At 35.1% G+C, this 25,112-nt stretch overlaps 1 protein-coding gene across 6 annotated transcripts in view; it reads left to right on the top strand.

Moving 5' to 3' along the window:
• Positions 1-25,112, top strand: part of RNGTT (RNA guanylyltransferase and 5'-phosphatase) — a 362,295-nt gene that overhangs the window by 40,050 nt on the left and 297,133 nt on the right. For all 6 annotated transcript variants that reach the window (XR_007401296.1, XM_025444846.3, XM_049092354.1 and 3 more), the window contains exons 3-6: positions 4,560-4,663; positions 4,763-4,851; positions 17,299-17,374; positions 18,656-18,896. Coding sequence is in view for 5 of the 6 variants with exons in the window: in XM_025444846.3 (XP_025300631.1) it covers positions 4,560-4,663; positions 4,763-4,851; positions 17,299-17,374; positions 18,656-18,896 (510 nt within the window). In the remaining variant the exon portion in view is untranslated. The remainder of the gene's footprint in view (positions 1-4,559; positions 4,664-4,762; positions 4,852-17,298; positions 17,375-18,655; positions 18,897-25,112) is intronic.

Genomic DNA, 25,112 nt, shown 5'->3' with positions numbered 1-25,112 from the left:
CTCTGTACATTTGTACCTGCTAATCCATTTTCCATCTCTATAATTTTGTCATTTTGAAAATTACATAAATGGAATAAAACAGTATGTGGCCAGGCAGCCCGGGTGGCTCAGTGGTTTAGTGCCGCCTCCAACCCAGGGCCTGATCCTGGAGACCCAGGATCGAGTCCCACGTCAGGCTCCCTGCATGGAGCCTGCTTCTCCCTCTGCCTATGTCTTTGCCTCTCTCTCTCTCTCTCTCTCTCTCTCTCTCTCTCTCATGAATACATTTAAAAAAAAATCTTTAAAAAACAAAACAGTATGTGGCCTTTTGGGATTGGCTTTTTTCACTAAGCATAATACCCTTGAGGGCCATCCAAGTTGTTGTATGTTTCAACAAAAAGTTTTTCTTTTTGTTGAATAGTATTTACTTATATGGATGTATCAGGGTTTATTTAACTCTTCTCTCATTGAATGCTTAAATAACCATTTAACCAATTTGAGTTATTTCCAGTTGCAGGGTATTGCAAATAAAGCTATGTAAACATTCATGTACAGTTTTCATTTTTCTGGGGTAAATGTTCAAGAGTATGATTGCAGTGTGCATAGCTAATTTTATAAGAAAGGGCCAAACTACTTTCCCAAATGAAACTTTTTAATTTTTTATATTAATCTGACATCATACTGATTCGTTTCCTAAAGCTACTGTAACAAATTACTATGAAATGAGTGGCTTAAAACAGCAGACATTTATTCTCTCACAGTTCTGGATGCAGGAAGTTCTAAATCAAGGTATTGGAAAGGTTGGTTCCTTCTGGAGGCTTAGAAGGAGAATCTTTTCCATTCGTTCTTTTCTGCTAGCTAGCTTCTGGTTAATACCAGTGATCCTTGATATTCCTTGGCTTGCAGCTTTGTGGGTTGTCTCTTGTTATTGACATCTCCCTGTGTGTGTCTAAGTTTCTGTCTTTTAAGGACACCCTAATGCAGTATGATCTCATCTTAACTTGATTATATTTGTAAAGACTCTCTAGCCCTATTTCCAGATAAGGTCTCATTCACAGGTATAGGATTTAGCACTTGAACATATCCTTTTAGGGGACATAATTCAACTTGTAACACTACTGTTTGTACTCTTCTATTTTAGTACATTAGTCTAATATTAATACCCATTACCCAAGGGCTTCTTTTTTTTTTTTTTAAAGATTTTATTTATTTATTTATTCATGAGAGAGACAGAGAGAGAGAGAAAGAGAGAGAGAGAGGTAGAGACACAGGCAGAGGGAGAAGCAGGCTCCATGCAGGGAGCCCAATGTGGGACTGGATCCCAGGTCTCCAGGATCATGCTCTGGGCTGAAGGTGGCGCTAAACCGCTGAGCCACTTGGGCTGCCCTACCCAAGGGCTTCTATCATGGGAGAAAAATTGTCACTTAGATTTTGAAAACCTGTTACTCCTTTTCTTGGTGTAGTTTTTTTGCGTATTTATATTTTTTGTAAACTTTAAACTTTTATTTTCATTATCAATAGTGATATGAATTAAATCATAGTTAACATTTATAGAGCATTAAATATTTCCTGGTTGGTATTGTAAGAGTTTAGGCTTAGAAGCCATATATTCTGGCTTTGATTTCCAGTTTGCCACTTGCAGCTTTGTGGGCAAGTTACATAATCTCTTCCTGTTTCAGTTTCCTCATCTGTAAATAAAATTAGTGTATATAAAGCACGTAGAATAGTGCTTGGCACAGAATAAGGCCTTTATTGAATCTTATAACAACTCCATGAGGTAGATACTATTATTATTCTTACTTCATGGATTGGGACTATTATGAAAAATAAATATGTATATGTAATATATATGTATATGTGTATGCAGACAGATTCACACATAACATGTTACCTATATAGACACATCTCACACATACACACATACACATATATGGGGCTTCAGGCAGTCAAGTCATACGGTACAGTTTCTCCATTTCCTTGGCTAAAGTTTCCTATGTAGTTAGAAACTTCATATTTTCTTGCCCATTTCCACTTTACATCCATTTCTTATTTTGGACCTGGATACACACAACGTGAGTTCTAATTCTTTTTTTTTTTTTTTTTTTAAAGATTTTATTTATTTATTCTTAGACACAGAGAGAGAGAGGCAGAGACACAGGGAGAGGGAGAAGCAGGCTCCATGCAGGGAGCCCGAAGTGGGACTTGATCCTGGGTCTCCAGGATCACACCCCAGGCTGCAGGCGGAGCCAAACCGCTGCGCCACCAGGGCTGCCCATGAGTTGTAATTCTAACTCACTGAGAAGCTGTATTAATGAGATCTAAACCTCTGTGTTTGACAATATATGTCCTTTGAAGGAATTGAGATCACTGCTGAAGCTCTGTGAGAAAAGAAGTAGGTCCAGGGGTGGCATATTGTAGAAAATGTCATAAAAAAATACATTTCCTGTAAGTAAGAACTCTCTTGATGGGTAGATTGATCTCTCATCTGTACTTAAACTAAAGAATCTGGCAAAATCAGTGAGCACATTATGGCAGCTAGTTAGTATTTTGGAAAAAAGTTTTGTTAGTTTTGTTGTGCGTGAAATATAAATACTTTTGCTATTTTTCTTTCTAAGAATGGAGTCAAAACATTATGTAGACCAATCTCCTTTAGGCACATCCAATAATAGGTACTCAGTAAAATCAGCAACAATAAAAGAGAGAAAAATAACAATTTAAAAAGTGCAGATTGGGGACATCTGGGTGGCTCAGCATCTGCCTTTGGCTCAGAGCGTGATCCTGGTCCGGGAATCAAGTCCTGCTTCGGGCTCCCTGTGAGGAGCCTGCTTCTCCCTCTGTCTATGTTTCTTTCTCTGTGTCTCTCATGAATAAATAAATAAAAAATCTTAAAAAAAAAAAAGTGCAGATTGTTTCTCTTGCCATTCTTCCCAGAGAATAATGTGCTTCAAAATAGGATAGAGGATGTATGAATTTTTTATTTTTAAAATTTATTTTATTTATTTAATTTAAAAAATTTCATTTATTTATTCATGAGAGGCAGAGACATAGGCAGAGGGAGAAGCAGACTCCCCGCGGGGAGCCTGATGCAGGACTGTAAACCAGGACCCCGGGATCATGACCTAAGCCAAAGGCAAGATGCTCAACCATGGAGACACCCGTGTGCTCCCATTATTTATTTATTTTAAAGAATTTATTTGAGAGAAAGCAGAGTGAGAGAGAAAGAGCATGAGGGGGGTGAAGGTCAGTGGGAGAGGGACAAGCAGACTCCCCTGCTGAACAGTGAGCACTGATGCAGGGCTCCATCCCAGGACCCTGCGATCGTGACCTGAGCTGAAGGCAGACGCTTAACTGATTGAGCCTTAATTTTTTAAAAATTAATTAATTAAGGTGCTCCTTGGGATCCCTGGGTGGCTCAGCGGTTTGGCACCCGCCTTTGGCCTAGGCTGTGATCCTGGAGTCCCGGGATTGAGTCCCACGTCGGGCTCCCTGCATGGAGCCTGCTTCTCCCTCTGCCTGTGTCTCTGCCTCTCTCTGTGTGTCTCTCATGAATAAATAAATAAAATCTTAAAAAAAAAAATTAAGGTGCTCCTTAATTTTTTTAAAATTTTAATTTATTTATTAGAGAGATGGTGAGAGAGAACATCAACAGGGGCAGGAGAGAGGGAGAAGCAGGCTTCCTCAGTAGGAAGCCTGAGGTAGGGGCTCCATCCCAGGACCCTGAGATCATGACCTGAGCTTAAGGCAGTTGCTTAACCAACTGAGCAACTCAGACGCCCGAGGATGTATGAATTAACTGTTCTTTAACTTGGCTCAGTTTGGATGTACATATCTTAGTGAGACTCTCTTACTAGTCTGAAGATGATTCTAGTTGTGAAAGATTTTTTAAACCACTTGGCCTCTGATCACAAGCCAACTATATCAATTGATGGTGAACAGAAGAAATAATGATTTTAGTTCCAGTGCAGGAAGAAAAACTGGCTAAGAGGTGAGATTAAGTCTTCAATGAGATGTATAGTTATGGCCATGTGTACTGTTCTCTATTGACTATTTAAGGGATTTACAAAAGAATTTTGACTGTACATACTTTTTATCATATATGGTACTCACTTTAGAATTAGCTGCCTAGCTTGTGATGTAGTGATAGCTGTTTAGAATGCTGAGTTGATGTGTGCCTGGGTATGGGGTGTATTTCACACAGATGCTATTCTTGCTGTATTGTCTTGCTAATAAATCATAAGTCGGGTGGATGCAGAAAACTGCATCCATGTTTGCTTTTTTAGGTAGACTTTTAGGATGTTGAAGTGGAGTAAGTTTTGCTTCTGTTCTAGTTCCATCATTAGTTTGGGGGTTAATTTATTTCATTGAGTGCCTTTTAAGTTCTGGTACCTTGAATAAAACTTCAGTAACTGATGCTCTTGTCAATAGTTTATTGGCAGAGTGAACATAAAATCTCTCTCAATATAGATGGTTAAACTGGAGTATTGCCATTTCGTCAGTTTGTTTTGGAACAAATTCAGTTACTAGTAAATCTTCCTTTTTTCTTTCTTTCTTTCTTTCTTTCTTTCTTTTTTTTTTTTAAGGTTAAGATGGGCTTGTTAGTGGACCTAACAAATACTTCAAGGTTCTATGACAGAAATGACATAGAAAAAGAAGGAATCAAATACATAAAACTTCAGTGTAAAGGGTAAGTCATGTATTAAGATTCTTTATTTAATATTGAAACCTTTTGCTGAAATTTGCAATTTCTTCTTTTTCAAAAAAAAAAATGTTTCCGTATTACTAGACATGGTGAGTGCCCTACAACTGAGAATACTGAGACATTTATTCGTCTGTGTGAGCGGTTTAATGAAAGAAACCCTCCAGAACTTATAGGTATGTCTTACTTTACCACTCTTTAAATATTTTATTTTGTGATTGGGTTTCCATTTTCTTTTTTGCAAGTGAGGTGATACAGAAAATTTTTTTTCTTTTTTAAGTAATCACTGAGAAAAGTGATTAAAGTAGTTAGAATAATAGACTAACTTTTGTGAACTATGAAATACATTTTTGTAATTTTTACAGTTTTTGAGATAAAGCCCTAATTGCCCCTCTTCAGGTATACTACTGGGAAACTTTACCTTAAACACTGCATATTTATTTTTTATAATTTTGCATTTTATACTGTGTATACTATGAAAAAAATTTTTTTTTAAATTTTATTTTATTCATGAGAGATACAGAGAGAGAGGCAGAGAGACAGGCAGAGAGAGAAGCAGGCTCCATGCAGGGAGCCTGACGTGGTACTCAATCCCGTATCTCCAGAATTATACCTTCGGCCGAAGGCAGGCGCCAAACTGCTGAGCCACCCAGGTGTCCTGAAAATATATTTAGAAAATTTTTTTTATTTATTTGTTCATGAGAGGCACAGAGAGAGAGAGGCAGAGGCAAAGGCAGAGGGAGAAGCAGGCTCCCTTTGGGGAGCTGATGCGGCACTTGATCCCAGGACCCTGAGATTATGACCTGAGCCAAAGGCAGACGCTCAACCACTGAGCCACCCAGGTGTCCCTGAGTGAAACTCTTTTTTTCACTCAGTATTGTATTTCTAAGAGTGATTCATGATGATGTGTGTAACTGTGGTTCATATTTGGCTGCTGTATAGTATTCTATCATGAATATCATATAGTTTATCCATTTTCCTGTTGATGGACAACTAGTTCAGCAGATATTTATTGATTGCTACTCTTTGTAAGGTATTGGCTCTTGGAACATATCAGTGGAGAAAATAAAAAAGTCTTTGCTCTATTGGAGCTTATATTTTAAATTTTTTTTTTTTTTAACATTTTTATTTATTTATGACAGTCACAGAGAGAGAGAGAGGCAGGGACATAGGCAGAGGGAGAAGCAGGCTCCATGCACCGAGAGCCCGACGTGGGATTCGATCCCGGGTCTCCAGGATCGCGCCCTGGGCCAAAGGCAGGCGCCAAACCGCTGCGCCACCCAGGGTTCCCTGGAGCTTATATTTTAGCATGGACTGGGAGCAGGGGGAGGGGATGTGGGAGGAAGGCAGATAATAAACACTAAATGTATTAAATAGGTAAATTAAAACGGACAGTTACTTAAAATGACATTTGGTTTATTTTCATTTTTTTTTCTATTATAAACAGTGCTACTAATGGTCTTCTAGAATTTTTAAGGTTTGATTTTTAGCTTTGATTTTCTTTGTTCTTTCAGATATTTATATTGATATATGATTTGAATTGAGGATCTAATTTAAATGTTTTTTATATAACCAACTATTTGTTTTTTTGTAGCTTATTGAATAATTTTTTTCTCGTGATAGTTAGATGCCATAAGTTAACTTCTTCTTTTTTTTGTTTTTTTTAATATTTTACTTATTCATTCATGAGAGACACAGAGAGAGAGAGAGAGAGAGAGAGGCAGAGACACAGGCAGAGGGAGAGGCAGGCTCCATGCGGGGAGCCTGATGTGGGACTCGATCTTGGGACTCCAGGATCACGCCCTGGGCCGAAGGCAGGCGCTAAACCACTGAGCCACCCAGGGATCCCCAAGTTAACCTCTTATATGTACTTTTGGAAAGTTTTTACATTTGATTTGCCTTTTAATTTTTAAGGTAATATTTTAAAACTTTTGTTGTCAATATATTTTCTTTTGCAATTTCTTCTTCTTCTTTTTTTTTTTTTTTAAAGATTTTTAAAAAATGTATTCATGAGAGACACAGAGAAAGAAAGAGAGAGAGAGGCAGAGACATAGGCAGAGGGGAGAAGCAGGCTCCATGCAGGGAGCCCGATGCGGGACCCGATCCTGGGACTCCAGGATCATGTCCTGGGCCGAAGGCAGGTGCTAAACCTCTGAGCCACCCAGGGATCCCCGCAATTTCTTCTTTTTAAAGTTTTAAGTAGCTAACATTTTCCCTATACAGAGAATTAAGTGAAAAACTATTAGAAATAGTAAGAAAGTACAGGGGATATATTTGAACACAGATAAATAAGAAAATATCGACTTTCTTGCAAATAAACAGTAAATAGAAAATAAAATTAGAGGATGGTCTTACTAATCTTATTAATAATACTGATTAACATTTATGGAGCATTTCTTCTGTGCTAGTCACTCTGTAAACTGTTTTACATTCAGTGTCTCCTTTTCTTCTTACAACAGTCTTTTTACACGGAATTTATTGTCACCCTCATTTTATGATGAGAAATTGAAGATTGGGAAGATTAAGTGACTTATTCAAGGTCATTCACACAACTAGTAATGGTTAGAGCGTAGGTCATATCCTAAGCAATCTTAGTTTTAAGTTCATACTCTAAACCACTTCTCTTTTCTGTAACAGAAGTACATGATACCAAGGAATAAAGTTATTAAGTGTAGGAGGTCTTTATGAAGAAAATATACTTGGATGTTTAAAAGACTCGAAGAAAGAGAGAGATATTTGTTTCCAAGTTAATTTCAATTTTTAGTGTAATTCTAAGCAAAATCCCAATGAAACTTTGGAACAATTATTATGAAGTTAATTTCTTTTATTTGTAAAATTTACTGCTTCAACATAAGTCAACATATATTGAGCACAGAACAACATTGTTTGGCAAATGAAAGAGGCAATATTATGAGCAAGAAAAATTTGAAAAACAAAAATAATGAGGGGATTGTCCTTACCAGTTTGTAAAGCAGAGGGTAAAGTAATGGACACTATAGTAGTTTCCTGGTGGTAGAGGATATGTTTTCCAAATTGTAGGGGGAAGGTGTGATTATTCAATAAATGGTGTGAAACAATTAGTCCACTATATAATAACATGTATTTTAGATGGATTAAATATTTTTAAAAGGACCCATAAACACATAGGAGAAAATATAGGTCAGTATTTATTTAATTCTGGGATAAGGTAGTATATTTCAATATATCAACCAAAGGCAGAATCCACAGCAGTGTCCCTGGACTGCTTGCATGAGAATCACCTGAGGATGCTTATTAGAAATATTTGTTTTAGGGTCTCATCCTGAATCTGCATAATCAAAAACTCTGGGATTAAAGCCTAGGAATTCAGTTTTTGTTTTTTTGTTTTTTAAAAACAAGGATCTTTGGAGACTTTTTTATGTACACTTAAATTTGAGTGTTCCTGTCAAAAATGAAAATGTGTTCTCCATTACTGTAATAGTACCTACTGTAATCAATGAGTGCTTATTCTTTGCTTGGCAGACATAATGGTAAACTATAAGTGAATGAATGAAGAAATGAATGAATATAATCCTCATGACAACTATGTAGTATGTGGTGTTATCCCCATTTTACAGTTAAGAAAATTAAGTTTCAGAGAAATTAAGTAGTTTGCCTTTGGTCATGCATCTAATAGGTATTTTTTTTCCTTAAGATTTTATGTATTTATTCATGAGAGACACGCAGAGAAGCAGAGACATAGATGGAGGGAGAAGGAGGCTCCCTGTGGGGAGCCTGATGGAGGACTCGATCCCAGGGCCCCAGGATTATGCCCTGAGCCAAAGGCAGACGCTCAACCACTGAGCCACTGGCTCTAGGTTGTTGCTACCCTGATTTCTATATTAACTCATGAAAAATGAAAAATAATTTCTGAACTATAAAACATAACAGAAACAGAGCACAAGTATTATTTGACAAGTTTGGAAAAATATTTGAAGCATATGACGGATAAAAAAAATATACAAAGAGGGACACCTGGGTGGCTCAGTTGGTTGGTATCTGAGGCTCAGGTTATGATCTTGGGGTTGTGAGATCTAGCTCAGCGCTCAGCAAGGAATCTGCTTGTCCCTCTCCCTTTTCCTGCTTGCATGCTTTCTCTCTCAAATAAGTAAATAAAATCTTAAAAAATAATATATGTATATATGCAAAGAGATTTTATAATCCCAATGGCAAAATACAGAAAACAATGAAAATGCAACTTCTATAAAAGAAAATACAAATAGCCAAGAAACATGAAAAATTTTTTTTCATTTGTTAACAAAAGATACAACTAAAATATAGTTGTTACCTTCCCCCATCAGATTGTAAGGATTTAAAAAATTATGTCAAGGATTGGATACATTGAGTGCTCTCATATTGTTAGGGTGTTACTTGGTACTGCTTCTCTGGAGGGACATTTGGTGATATTTTTCAAGATCTTTGAAAGCAGGGATCCCTGGGTGGCGCAGTGGTTTGGCGCCTGCCTTTGGCCCAGGGCGCAATCCTGGAGACCCGGGATCGAATCCCACGTCGGGCTCCCGGTGCATGGAGCCTGCTTCTCCCTCTGCCTGTGTCTCTGCCTCTCTCTCTCTCTCTGTGTGACTATCATAAATAAATAAAAATTAAAAAAAAAAAAAAGATCTTTGAAAGCATTTATATACTTTGACTTATCAAGACTACATCTAAGAATTCATTTTAAGGAAGTAGAGATGGACATGAAGATTTATGTGAAAGGAATTTCATCACAGCTTCATTTGTAATAAAAACAGAATTTGATATCTGATAAAAGCAGGTCGTTTATAGAGTATGCAACTATTATTTAACAGAAGAACAATAACATGCAATATATGCTATACAGTATTATGGTACATTCACAAGACTGTATGTAACAAGTGCACATATATACACCTATATTTAGGTATACATCCGGAAGATACACAGCACTATGGCCTTTGAGTGACAGCTGTTTTCTTACTTGAAAGAAATCATTGCAGTGGTAGATGCTAAAAATACGCTTGAAGAATTCAAGGAGGACAAAAAGTTTTAACATTCAGAAAAAGATGTCATGATTTCAGAAAGATTAACACTCCTAGGTTTAGGAAAATAAGTTACCCTTATAAATTGTCCAGTTGTATTGTTGGAATTATTTTTATATAGTTGATGTATTTAAATCAGTTGCTGTCAACATTTATTTATTTATTTATTTTTTTGCAAGGTAAAGATATAACATTTATGACTTTATATCTTTTTTTAAATTTTTTATTTTTTATTTTTTTATTTTTATTTTTTTTATTGGTGTTCAATTTACCAACATACAGAATAACCCCCAGTGCCCGTCACCCAATCACTCCCACCCCCCGCCCTCCTCCCCTTCTACTACCCCTAGTTCGTTTCCCAGAGTTAGCAGTCTTACGTTATGTCTCTCTTTCTGATATTTCCCACACATTTCTTCTCCCTTCCCTTATATTCCCTTTCACTATTATTTATATTTCCCACATGAATGAGAACATATAATGTTTGTCCTTCTCCGACTGACTTACTTCACTCAGCTCAACATTTATTCTTAACGTCCAAACTGCTCCAACCTAGGGCAATGGGAGCCTCTTCAGTTGGTTTCTATATTCTTTTGATATTACCCATTAGTCTGATGGTTTCCTTGTTCTCTGGCACATGATGTTTTCCAGACAGCATCTGTTATTTCTCTGAAGAGTTTGGTTCATTTTAGTGGTTCCTATTTAGAAAATAGTATTTAGAGATAATCTTGGTGTTGGAGATCATTCCATAATTAAACACATTAACATTTCTGCAGTTAAACATGAATATTCATTTTTTAAAAGATTTTTAATTTATTTCTCTATGACAGAGAGAGAGAGAGAGAGAGAGAGGCAGGCAGGCAGAGGGAGAAGCAGGCTCCATGCAGGGAGCCTGATGTGGGACTCAATCCCATGTCTCCAGGATCACGTCCTGGGCCGAAGGCGGTGATAAAACCGCTGGGCCACTGGGACTGCCCTGAATATTCATTTACACTAGGAAAAATAGACTATAAATAAATGTCACATAAAGTCAGGTTTTGGCCCCAAATGATTTACCAGAAACCTTAATTTTTTTTATAGCTCTTCATGGAGGCTGTAGTGCATTTGTTGTTTGCATGTACAGAAATATCTGTCTTCAGAATAAGAATTTTGGGGACTGGAGAAATTAAAAAATCTGTTAAAAGAGAAGTAGCTGATTTCTTGGTAAATAGTAAATTGTATGATAGATATGTATCCAATACCTCTAATTTAGGTATTTCTAGTTATCAATACTGTAACAGATTCGTGAATATGTATTTTCATGAGTAGCATATATTTATTTTGGTAAAAAGCTTTTTTTTTGGTTTAAAAAATATTTAAGATAACTTTGTATAGAATAAGTTCTTAATAATTGTTAGTTTCTTTTTTCTGTTCTTATTTTTTTTGCTCTTTTAGACCAGAGCATTTCATCCTCAGCACTATTGCCATTTTGGGTTGGATAATTTATTTTGGAGGGCTCTCCTGTGCTTTGTAGTATGTTTAACAGCATCAGTGGCCTCTACCCACTGGATGCTAGTGGCATCCCACCAGTTGTGACAATTAAAAATGTCCCCTAACATTGCCAGGTGTCCTCTGGGAAATACTGATTTAGTCTGAGATCCTAAAAATTAATTTATCTGACTAGTGAGATAAAAAGGAAATTACGTATATTGAAATAAGGCTTTATTTAAAAACAGTTTGCCAAAAAAAAAAATAAATAAAATAAAAACAGTTTGCCATTAACCTTTTCTAAGTCACCTCTTCGTAATTTATATTTCCAGGATATGTATTCCTATTGTTATAGCTCATCCTTCTGTCCTTTTGCTGGAGACATAGTTTCTCTCTCTCGTTCTCTTTTTTATTTTTTGAAAGATTTTTAGGTAATTTCTATAACGAATGTGGGGCTCAAATTTACAGTCCCAAGATCCAGAGTCACTTGCTCTGTACTGAGCCAGCCAGGTGCACCTGTTTCTTCTCTTCATTTGATTTTTAAAGAAAAGTTTTCCCTTAATATGTATATTAGTGTTAATATTTTTTGACATGCCATATAAACTTATTTCATTGTATTAGCTTACATCGAAAACAAAGACAAATTTTGATAAGGAGTTGACTTGAAATAGTTAATAGTGAGCTAATCTTTAGATGTAAACTCTGCTTTCTTGCCACTAGGTGGACCCATTCTCATAATCAATTGAGGAAAACTGAACGCTTTTTTTTTTAAACATTGAAGCCATATCATACTAGTAATCAGTGAATTTTTTTAACATCAAATATATGATCTTCCATAGTTTTCTGCAGAGATTTGTTTCAATGAGGTTTTTATTATTTTATTATCTTACTTTAAAACTCTAGTCATCTATTAATGTTTTAAAGTATAATAAGACTAAAACTTTACATATTTGCATAATAAGGAATGTTAAAAGAGCTGTGTTACTTTCTTAAATTATATTTCATCACATGACTTAATCACTTAGTTGGCAGTTATTCTTACATTTTCTATTTGTAAAAATATCTTGCTGGAGTAAAAATTAGATGCAAAAACAGTAGTGGTTTAGGTGAGAACTATGTTTACAGTTAGAATATTTGTTGCTTAAATTGGTCTGAAATACAAAGTAATAAAAGGAAAAGTTATATGTTAGGATTCATGTTGGACAAAAGGTGTAACTTTCTGTAACTTTTGAGGCCCCTTTTCTTAAAAAGCAATGGAGATAATAGAATTTATAGTTTCATGATTATAGTCATTTATTTCTAAGGGGCATCGTTTCCTGTTCAAAGTTGATCTCTATTTTTTATCTACTCTTTAGAAACTTCATTTCAGTTGTGTCCTTGTTATCCATTATTGTCAACCTCTGTGATTAACCCGGTTCTTTTCAGCCTGTAAACATATTTAAGTCTCTCATATTAAATGATATTCACCCCCCCGCCAAAAAAAAAAACAAAACCCCACACCTTTCTTCTTGTTTTATATTTCCCCTTCCTCTTCCCAGCTGATTTTTTGAAAGATTGATACTTGAATTCACTTATTCCCATTCACTGCATTGCAATCTGGAGTCCTCCTCATGCACTCTTAAACAAATAGTGACTTTCACTTCTAATTATTATGTGACATTTAAACAGCTGAACAGTCATGTCTTGAAACTTTCTTTTTTTGTTGTAGATGACTCCATGTTCTCTTTGTTTTCTTGAGCCCATGGTAGTTTATTTTTAGTCTTTTTTATAGTTTTGCCACTTATTCTTGAAAGGTTGATTTTCCTCAGATTTTATTATTAGTTTTCTTCTCTTATTTTACATACCCATCCTTAGTGACCTTATACCACAGACCCCTTCCATAGTTGACTATGTGTTGATGATTCTTTAATCTTCAGTTCCAGCCACACCTGTGAAGCTCTTTGCTATTTTTTCCAATACTTTTAAGTCCCAAAAGAACCCTAAACTCCTCGTCACCAGCTGTACTCATTACCCTGCGTATAAGACTGATGTAAACTCCTGTCCTTCCCAAGCTAATAAATGGTGCTACTGCCCACCAACATCAGAGAACCAGAGACTCCTTTTATATCTTTTCTCTCTGTTGACAGTCATTCACACCCCAGATTGGAGATTCTGTCTTAAATATCTCTTCAGTCTGCCTCCCCTCAATAACCTTATCACCATGAGCCTTGTCCCTCAGACCCTTATCTCACACATAAATTACTGGGATGGCTTCCTTATTGTTTTTCTTACCTTTATTATTGCTCCCTCTCTGTCTTCTGTTGAGCTGCCATTGGAGTGGGTTATTTATTTATTTATTTGTTTATTAAACCTTTATTTGTTTATCTTTAATCTTTACACCCAGCATGGGGTTCGAAACCACAACACTGAAATCATGAGTCACATGTGCTTCCGACTGAGGCAGCCAGGTCCCCCAGAGTGTTTTTTTTAAAACATGATAATTTAATTGCCATGCTTAAAAATTTTTAATATCTCTCCATTGCCCTTATACTGTCTTTAGTATTGGATACAGTACTAAACAATTCAGGATATTGTTCTTTTCATTGCCTCCAACTGCATTTAGTATTACTTTCTTACTATATATTGCACACTGTAGCCATTCTAATTCATTTATAGTTTGCCATATGTGGTGTTTTGATTCATATTTTTATTTGCACAGATTGCTTTGTCTGCAATTCCTTTGTATTCTTGTTAATTGGGTATTGCTCATTGACTAAAGTTTTTATTCTAAATATTAATGATTATTTCTATGAATATAGAAATAGATTTAGTTTAATGATTATTTCTGTGAATATAGAAATAGATGATTTAGTTTAGTTGATGGTAACTCTAAGATACTGGTTTTCAAAATTTCAAAAAATTTTTTTTTTTCAAAAATTTTTTTTTATGTAGCAAAGGCCTTTTTTGTGTTTTTTTCTTTTTTCTTTTTAAGATTTTATTTATTTATTCATGAGATGCAGAGAGGGAGAGGGAGAAGCAGGCTCCATGCAGGGAGCCTGACGTGGGACTCGATCCCGGGTCTTCAGGATCACACCTGATCCTGGGATGAAGGCAGCGCTAAACCGCTGAGCCACCCTGGCTGCCTGCTTTTTTTTTTTTTTAAACTTAAAAAATTTTATCTATTTATTTGAGACAGAAAGAGATATGTAGAGAGAAATAGAGCACCAGCAGTGGGGAGAGGGAGTAGCAGGCTCCCTGCTGAGCAGAGAGCCCGATGCAGGGCTTGATCCCGGGACCCTGGCATCCATGACCTGAGCCAAAGGCAAATGCTTAACTGACTGAACCACCAAGGTGTCCCTGGGCAGAAGCTTTCAAGTTTGATATAGTTTCATTTGTTATACTTGCTTTGGTTGTTTGTGCTTTTGGTGTCCTATCCAAAAAATTCTTGGCAAGACCAGTGTGGAGTAGTTTCTTCCCTACATTTTTTTTCTGGAGTTTTATGGCATTGAGTCAGATTTAAATCTTTGATCTCTTTTGAGTTAGTTTTTGTGAATGGTGTAAGATAGGTGTCCAGTTTTTTTTTTTTTTTTTTTTTTGGCATCTAGTTTTATTGTTCTGCGTGAATACTGTTTTCATTCCCCATTGAGTGTTCTGGGTTCCTTTATTGAATATTAGTTGACCATATATGCAGGAGTTTAATTCTGGGTTCCCTATTCTGTTCTTTTGGCCTATATGTCCATCTTTATGCCAGTACCATACTGTTTTTAATAACTACATTCTTATAGAATAGTTTGAAATAAGGAAGTATCATATCTTTAGTTTTGTTATTTTTCCTCAATACTGCTTTGGCTGTTCAGGGTCTTTCATGGTTCCATGCAAATTTTTGCATATTATAGATTCTGTGTAAATGAAATTTACATATATAAATATATATATCCTCATTGCATTTATTAGCAATTCATTCATTTTTATGGCTGAGTGGAAGGTATTGAATGGGTATACCACATGTTTATCCCTTCACCTGATGATTGACATTTGGGATGTTTGCTATTTTTGGCCATTATAAATAAAGTTGCTGTGGACATTCATCTTTGTATGTCTTCGCACACATTTTTGTTTTTCTTGGGTAAATAACTAGGATTAGAATGTCTGGGTCATTTGATGCTGATATATGTTTAACTTTTTAAGAAATTGCCAAACTGTTTTGGCAATTGTGTTGTTTTATAGTTCTACCAGCAATGTATGAGGGTTTCAATAACTCTGCATACTCACATTTGATATGGTCAGTCTTTTTTATTTTAGCTATTTTAATTAGTGTGTAGTGGAATTGCATTGTGGTTTTAGTTTGCATTTTCATGATAATGATGTAGACTGCCTTTTCAGGTACTTGTTAACCATTTACACATATTCTTTTATAAAGTATCTTTTAAAATCCTTTGCCCGTTTAAAAATTATTAGAGTGTTTGTCTTATTATTTAGTATTACGAGTTCTTTATATATTCTGGATACAAGTTCTTTTTTTTTTTTAATTTTTTTTCTTTTTTTTTTTTTTTTTAATTTATTTATTCATGATAGTCACACGGAGAGAGAGAGAGGCAGAGACACAGGCAGAGGGAGAAGCAGGCTCCAAGCACCGGGAGCCCGATGTGGGATTCGATCCCGAGTCTCCAGGATCACGCCCTGGGCCAAAGGCAGGCGCCAAACCGCTGCGCCACCCAGGGATCCCTGGATACAAGTTCTATATTAGATATATGTAATGAGAATATATTCTGTGGCTAGTGTTTTTATTTTTTTCTCTTTTTATTTTTTTTCTTTTTAGAGAAAGCTTAAGCAGGCTCTATGCCCAGCGTGGAATCTGACATGGGGCTCAATCTGACAACCTTGAGATCATGGCCTTAGCCGAAATTGAGATTTAGGACACTTAATGGACTAGCTACCCAGACACCCCCTAGTGTTTTATTTTCTTAAAGACATCTTTCAAAGAGCATTTACCATTGTGAAGTAGCCCAATTTATCAATATTTCCTTTTATTTTGTTTTATCCAAGAAGTCTTACATTAAATTGCAAAGATTTTCTTCCATATTCTCTTCTAGAAGTTTTGTAATTCTTAACTTTTAATTTATATATTTGATTTTAGTTGTTCTCTATTAGGATGCTTTATATTGCAAAGAAAAGAGTAGTTTATTAAGGTATAATCTTAAATGGCAGATTATCTTTCCATTAAACATAACAAGAAAAGCTTCATTTTTGAGGTTTGCAAGATAGTGAGTTAAGTAATGTCATGTTAGTAATGTCAACCAAACTTTTACTTTTTCAAAGTAGTTAAAATGATTTAAAAATGCAGTCATTTTTTAATTTATGAAGCTCATTTGCAGCTTTTCCGAATGTGGAGGTAGACCCACATAATCTTGAACACATACTGAAACAAGATTTAAGAAAAAATTCTTTTTCTCAAGTTTTTCTCTGGAAAGTTTATTTTATTTTTTAAAGATTATTTATTTGAGAGAGAGAGAGGCAGGGAAGAGCCAATGGAGAGGGAGAGAAAGTCTTAAGCAACCTCCACACAGAGTGCAGAGCTGGATGTGGGGCTTGATCTCCCAACCATGAGATCATGACCAGAGCTGAAACCAAGAGTTGGATGCTTAGCCAACTGCGCCAATCCAGGCATCCTCTGAAAGTTTATTTTAAATATTATTAATTAGTGTAAAGATACTGTCAGTTGGTTTCTAAAAGAACTTCAAGGTAGTTTTATTTTTATTGTGCTGTATATCCATCAGTTATTTTCTAGATCCAGTGAAGTGTTGTGTGTATGTGTGTGTCCACCTTTTAAAGTTGTATGTTTGATAAAAAATACTATCTTATCTAAAGTGCTTGGAATCTGTTAGCTTTAAGAGAAATTTTTCGGCCTTAGAGTCTAAAATGATTTGTAACCAATATATACTAAACTTTTAGCTAGTGAGATAAATTAGATGCTAAGCAACTTAAACTGAGAAATTACTAATAGTTATAAGAAAGGGTCAAAGTTTTAAAAATGTAGTTATTTTATCAAATCATTAAAATGTTTTGATTGCAGGTTGGAATTTTAAAGTAAAATGTGGCTTCTGAAGTAATGTGTTAATTTTAAACCAAAGCTGCTTTATTTTCTAGGTGTTCATTGTACCCATGGTTTCAATCGCACTGGTTTCCTCATATGTGCCTTTTTGGTGGAGAAAATGGATTGGAGGTATTTGTTTCTTGTTATAATGGAAGAAGACTAGTAATTGATGATATATTTTATTAATTCTTTTAGTTTTAGCATTTTATATTACCAAATTTTTGATAAAGTTATGATTAATAAAATTTAAAATGGTTTTCGTTTTAGACTTGATTAATCTTTAAAACACCATTTATTACCTGGTATGTTGTTCTAAGTGGCACTGTAGTTGAATATTTATGGATTTTTATACTATGTCTTGTCTTTTCCAGATTTTTTTTTACATATTCCAGAATAATCAGATGCAACTTTTCTCAATATTTTTTTTGTATTCACCTTTGGAAGTTACTGTTGTTGTTATTGTTCTTTCTTTTCTTTTTGTAAGTAAGCTAGCAAATGCCCAACATGGGGCTTAAACTTACGACCCTGAGGTTGAGTTGTGTGCTCCACTGACTGAACCAGCCAGACACCCCTTGTTCTTTTCATTTTTAATAATACCTTTTTTAATAGCTGTTGAATATTAGGAAAACTTATAATGGTATATGAAAGGAGGTATTTTGGGACAGTTACTGAATTTGAACCAATCAAACAAACATGTCTTTATTGAAGTGTCTGTTTAGATCCTGAGAGAACCTGAAATTGCCTGAAATTCCTGAGTGAATGGGATATTACTACCTGAATTTTCTTGTTTACTGATTGAGGGTCATTATTTTTGTATATAAATATAGAGGGTCCTTCTGTGGATATAATCAGCTGAAGTACACATATGATTGTGTATTTCTCTTCACACATCCTCTGGTTCTCTACTACGTGCTTTTCCAGGTCTGTCTTTCTGGCCTTTGAGATGCTTTCAACAGTAACCCCAGACTACTGTGTTAGTCTGTGGTTTTGCCTCTCTCTGAGGACCTTTGCTCTTTTACCTGGGTCTATTGAAAGTTCTTAAAAGCTAACATGCTTTTACTTTTATTCATATTGCTACTCACATTTCTTTGATTTTTTTTTTAGAGTCAGACCTCAATCTTCAAGGCTTTATTTAGAATTTTCACAGACTTTACCTGGGTCTCTTCTATATGCTCATTGCAGCTTACCTTTAGATTACTTTAGGGATTATCAGTGTATCTTATATTTAAGCTGTTTCAGAAGAAATTTGTCCTTCAATGATTGAATGCCTTCGGTGTGGGGAATATGATTTGTCCATTTCATAAACCTATATTATACTTCATTTGGTACCTGAAATAGAATGAGTGAGTTTTGATAAATCTACATAAATGAAGAGTGGTGAGGAAATTACATGGTGTTTGTTTTCCATAGTATTGAAGCAGCAGTTGCTACTTTTGCTCAAGCCAGACCACCAGGAATTTATAAGGGTGATTATTTGAAAGAACTTTTTCGTCGCTATGGTGATATAGAGGAAGCACCACCCCCACCACTATTGCCAGATTGGTGTTTTGAGGATGATGACGAGGAAGATGAGGATGAGGATGGAAAAAAGGAATCAGAACCTGGGTCAAGTGCCTCCTTCGGCAAAAGGAGAAAAGAACGGTTAAAACTGGTAATGTTTCAAAATATTATAGTCTTTACTTTTCTCTTCTGCAAGCTTATTGAGATTTCTGTGTTTAGCTAGATTTGTAAAGTTACTTCATTCTGGCTGTTTCTAAAGATTCTTGATAGCCATGAGTCTGCATTTTCTATGGGAAAAGTTTGTTGAGTAAGTTCATTTTGTTTTTGATTCGTAGGTAAACCAAACAACTCTTACATATTAAACTGAGAATTTACTATTTTTTTCTTGTAAAGTATTGGGAGATTCCAGCTACATAGTGAAATTTTTTACTGATGCTTTACAAAATTGTCATATAGTTAAAATAACTTTACATATAAATTCTACTCTTTTCCATGGTTGGTATTTTCATATTTTCTGTAAAGTTGAACTGAGAAGACTCTTCTATGGACAACTCCCACTAATCTTCTTACTTCTATGGACAACTCCCATTAAAAGGCCTAACAAAAACCATTAGGAATTCTCCTCTCAGGGGGACACGAGAGATGCTGAGAAGAAAAGTACTGATTGTACTTCTATATACAGGTATATGGTATATAGGTCAAAGGGAAAAGTTAGGCAAAGTGTGGAGATAATGAAATGTTAATGAAGTTAGTAATTAAGGAATGTGGGATATCAGTTGAGCAGTAAAAGATACAACTCCCTTATTAGTAGGCAGTGATTCACAGGCAAGGAAGAAGATGCCTTTTTTTTAATGTAAATCATATGATACAGTCAGTTGGGATTTTTAAAAAAGTCCCTTATTTGAAAAACATTGTTTTAATATGTATATACACATTTCAAACTTCAAGACTTTGAGGCCACTGAAAAGTATTAATTGTTTTGAAGCATAGAAATAATTTAAAAAATAACTTAATTCTCTTAGTCTAACTCATTGATTACTGAATCACATACCTAGAAAAATAATTACATTCTAAGAAAAGGCTAATAGCATAATATAGCAGAAATGACTACCTTCTTACAGTATCATTTTTGTAAGGAAATTTAACTATATTTTTTAAGGCTAGCATTAGCCATGAGCATATGCTAATGTGTTTTTGAATTATAGTATTTGAATGTGTGAAACAGTGTATTTTTAATTTAATTTTATTTTTTTTGTGTGTGTGAAAGACTTTATTTATTTTTGTGTGAAAGAGTTTAAAGCGAAGAATTATTATTTTGCAAACTTGTGCTAAAATTTGCAGTCCCCCACACCCCCAGCAGAAAGGGTCTTAAAAATGATGTTTATTTTATAATATCAAGTACCATTTAATTTCTAATGGTAGAAATTAGTTGCAAATGAGCTTCAGCATAATTATGAGAAACATAGCCAAGATGGGCATATTTCGTTAGGGAAAATAAATGACATTTAAAATAAAATCCCCAATCTACTTTTTCCTATTTTGTTTTGTCAGTTACTAGGAGGAGTGTTTTGAAAATTTCCAACTATGAAGGCACCACAGTGGCTTGGTTGGTTAAACATCCAACTCTTGATTTTGGCTCAGGTCATGATCTCAGGGGTGTGAGATAGAGCCCTCAGTTGGGGCTTCGTGTGGGGCGTGGGGCCTTCTTGGGATTCTCTTGTCCCTCCACCCACTAAAATAAATTCTCCACTGTGATTATGGATTTATCTGTTTCTCTTTCTGGTTCTGCCAAGTTTTGCTTTATGTATTTTGAGGTGATATCATTTAGTTTATACAAATATGTGTAGAAGATTGTTGTATCTTACCTGTGTCTTCACTTTTAGCAAAAAAAAAAAAATTCTAATGTTAGTATGATTGATTGCCCAAGCATTCTTTTGGATAGTTTTTGTATGGATTATCTTTTTTCTATCCTTTTGCTTTCAAACTTTATCTTTTATTTAAGGTACATGTCTATAGGTATTGTGTTGTTGGTTTTTTTTTTTTTAATCCAGTGAATAGTTTTTGCCTTGTTGGAGTATTTGGTCCATGAACATTTATTTTACTGTTGTAATCAGATTTAACATTTAAAGTCTTACTCTCACCGCCCCACCCCAACTCCATTATGGTATATTCCTTTTTATCTTCCTTTCTTTATGCTTAATTGTTTTTATATCACCCCAACCCATTGCTTGTTAGTTATACATTCTTTTGCTATTCTTTTAGTGGTTATTCAAGATTTCAGTATGTATCTTTGACTTAAAGTCTGGTATATATTAGTACTTTTGCCACTTTTTAAACAATGCAAGAATCTTAGGACATTTGGTTGCATTTACCTCTTTCTGCCTTTTTGTTTTTGTGTATCTTAGTTCTACATGTATCTAAACACGTAAGACATCATCATCATCATCATCATTTTATACGTGAATATTCAGCAGAAAAACCCACATATTTATCCTTTCTGGTGCTGTTCTTTCTTTCATGTATGTTTGTGGTTCCATTTGGATAATTACTCTTCTCACTGAAGAGCTTTCTTTAGTATTTTCTTTATTGTGGGTCTACTGTAACACATTCTCTCAGTATTTGTGGAAAAGTGTCTTTTTCCTGCCATCATTTTGAAGAATGTTTTGGGTATAGAATTTTGGGTTGGCACTTTTAAGATATCATTCCATAATCCATTTCTATTAAGAAGTTGCTTCTCTGAAGCTAGTTTCTTTTTGTTTTTGATTTTCAACAATTTTACTATGATGTTTCTACTTAGAGTTTCCTTTGTGTTTATTCTGCTTTTTGTTTATAGTGATTCCTGAATCTGTGGTTGGATTTATTGTTGTTGGTTTTAGACAATTCTCAGCCATTATCTTTTCAAATAATGATTCCCATTCATTCTTTTTCTCTCTCCTTCTGGGACTTACCCAATAGACTACCCCCCCCCCCCCAAATTCTAATGTCTCTTATTTTTCTATATTTTCCACCCCCTGCCCTTTTTTTCATTTTTCAATGTGGAGATGGGCCTGTCTTCCAGTTTACTTAATCCCTCTTTAGCTTTGTCTAAACTGATGTTAAAATAATCCATTAACAGAAATTAACTCAAACTAGCTTAAATAATAAGAGGAAATTACTATAAGTTCAGGGATAGGACTCAAATCCAGGAATATAGCTGGATCTCAGGAAGGGACTGGAGCCTGGACCAGAAAGCTATTTATTTAGAACCTGGTTTCTGCTCTTTGTTCTTATTTTCTCATCTTTGCTTTTCTCTCCTATTTCTGTTTCTCTCCTTTTGTGTCATCTCACTAGTTTTGTCTTTCAAAACTGGCTTTTTGTTATTCCTTGCTTATCTGGGAGCTTATAACCATCCTGTACCTTCTGAGCTTACATGTTGTAATTTTAGCCACATGAAGAGATTCTGAATCCTAATTCCAAATTGCCAGAAGAGAGAATCTGATTGGTTCAGACTGAGTTAATGATTTGCTTATGCTCCCATCAGCTTTGGCTGGAGTGGGATGTTATCTTGTAATGTCATATAACATGGTTGTTAGGGTCCTATCTTCATGGATGAGAGGCAGCTCTTAATGAGAGCTATTTTGCCACCAACCACAGTGGATGTCTCCTTTACCACAGTTGAGTGATATAGCTGATGGAGTTAGTCTGAATGGAAGAGGAACTTTTGAAAGAGGCCAGGAATGCAAGTGCAAGTATAGGAGAATGGTTTATACTACCCCCATGGGACTTGGGCAGTGGGAGAATGAGTAGTTTTTACTTAAGAGAGAAGTGGTCTCCTTGGTGGAGAGTTAGCTCTTAATTAAGACATAGGGAATGGGGTACTCATGAAAAAGGTTGAAGTTTTAGGGAAGGTTATTTATGAAAAAGAGATTCCAGGGTTTATATTGGAACTCTTTGGGAAGGTGGTTAGTCATAAGGTGAACCAAAGAGAAGGAGCTCCAAAGCAGTGAGGATAGATCGACCATCAGAGAGGAAAGACGACTGAATACTTGATTTTGGGTGATGTCAACAGTATGCTTGAAAGACATGAGAAGTAATTGACAAACGATTGGAAAACTTTCATTTTCCTCTTATTTCTATCTGAGTTGAAGATAACAGAGACAGTCCCAAGAGTTACTAATTTTTGTAGCTCCAGCTCAACACAATGAACTTATTTTGGTTTGAGACTTTATTTTTGTTAGTTTCCCTTTCCCGATTCATATTGATATGACTATGACTTGAAGTGATGGACTGACTCCTTGTAGTGAATTCTGATAGTTCCGTTTGGGTTTTTAACAGTGGTACATGTCCTGTACTTGGCCTTCACATTCCTGACACCTTTGCTCATCTTTTGAGCACATGCTACTATTGATTTGGAAAAGTATGACTTACAGTTATGTTGCTTGCTCCTTTGAATCGATATCTGGGATCATCTGTTTGAATAAGACTGTTAATGCATTTTCCTCATTATTAAAATATCCGTGTTACACCTTACATACATACTTGCTCACTCATTCTCTCTACATACACACCTTTTATAATTTGCACCCCCCATCTTCTATACAGTTTTCTGTTTCCCTCTAACTGATCTCTGATTCCTTTTGTCCTTTTTGTGGCAGCCATATGAATTTCCATGTTAAGCCTGACAGACTGTTAATGAAATGCACTTCTTTCATCTTAAGCATACATTATCTTCTTTTCACTTTTGATATTTCTTTATTCCCACACACTGAAATGGTAGTTTGTTAAAAAGTGAAAGTAAATGTCAGTGACTTTGAATCTCAGTTGTAGTATGTTTGAAAATAGTTCCAGACTTAAGACATTGCTGTTTAGATTTAGTGATACTTTTTGAAATTACTACATAATTTTGAATAATATATTTTTGTCAGAAGAAATTTGTAATGACAGTAAATAGCAAATTAAGTTAAAAAGTTAGTAAATAGTATTTGTGTATGGAGTACACCATGCTTACTGTTTCTTTTTTTTTAATTTTTTTTAAAATTTTTATTTATTTATGATAGTCACAGAGAGAGAGAGAGAGGCAGAGACATAGGCAGAGGGAGAAGCAGGCTCCATGCACTGGGAGCCCGATGTGGGATTCGATCCCGGGTCTCCAGAATCGCGCCCTGGGCCAAAGGCGGGCGCCAAACCGCTGCGCCACCCAAGGATCCCCTGCTTACTGTTTCTAATGGACTTATTCCTACCATTTTTTACTTAATAATAATTATTGCAGAAGTTGGGAAAGATAGTGAAAAAAATGAATGCATTGTAGGAAAGATTAAGAAAGAGGAAATATAAATGGAGAGGCATTTGCAAGATGGTTGGAGTTCTCTTTTATAATCAAGCTTATATAGTTAAAATGTGCTGAGGCTCAATATTTATTCTGGTAAATTAAAATACTTGGTTCAGCTGCATAGAATTATTAAAATATTTCTGTAAAATAGTAATATTTTATTTTAAAATATTTAAAATATTTTAAAATATTTCTGTAAAATAGTAAAATCTAATAGTAAAGTCTAATATTGTGGGAAAGTGCTTGGTAGAATGTTGATCATATTCCTATGTTTTAGTCCTTTTTATTCCTTCTTAAAAAATGAAATAATGTTTATTTGTTTAGGGATAATTTATGCTAATTGTTCTTGCTTTTCAAATTATCATTGATTTCTTAACTTTCCTCAGGAAATACACGCTCATGAGTGAACCTTCTTCATGTAAAACTTAAAAAAATCCTATGCTATTAGTACCTTCAAAATAAAGATGCTGAATGTTAAACTCTCTGAATGCTTTCTCCTTTTAATTAGTATATATAGGATATAATTTTATAAGTTTATGGCAGTTATCTGAGTATCTCAGTTACTAAATATACTAAAAATATGTTGTGAACCTGGTTCTTTTTCTCCTTCTTTAGTTATTATACGTAATGGTTGAATGATTCTAAAGCAGAACTTTCAGTGATTGGTAGAAAGTGGTGATGGTGTAATACGAAAGGAATGATATTCCTTAATCCCTTGGCTCACGAAATCTACAAAGTAGACTTATTTAAGGAAAATAGAGTTGATGACATAAAGGATAACTATAAAAAGCAATTCAGAATTAGGGGCAAAAAGTAGAACTAACGTCTGCTGGATTTTGACTCAGGACGCTTCTAGATTTGACAGGCACGTATGTGGACTAAATACTGTGTTCTTTTTTTCTTCCCAAGTGGCTCGAGTTGCCAAGTCTTTGCCAGAAGGTTGATCATTGCAGCTTGTAGACCATATTTTTTATTCCTTAATTACATTAACAGCTAGAGTTGTTTTATGGATTTTTCTTGAGACTGATGCCAGCCCTTTTATGGGTCTGAAAGTAATTG

This window comes from Canis lupus, chromosome 12, assembly GCF_003254725.2.
Source record: "Canis lupus dingo isolate Sandy chromosome 12, ASM325472v2, whole genome shotgun sequence".
Lineage (NCBI taxonomy): Eukaryota > Metazoa > Chordata > Mammalia > Carnivora > Canidae > Canis > Canis lupus.
This window is presented reverse-complemented; position numbering and strand designations above follow the sequence as displayed.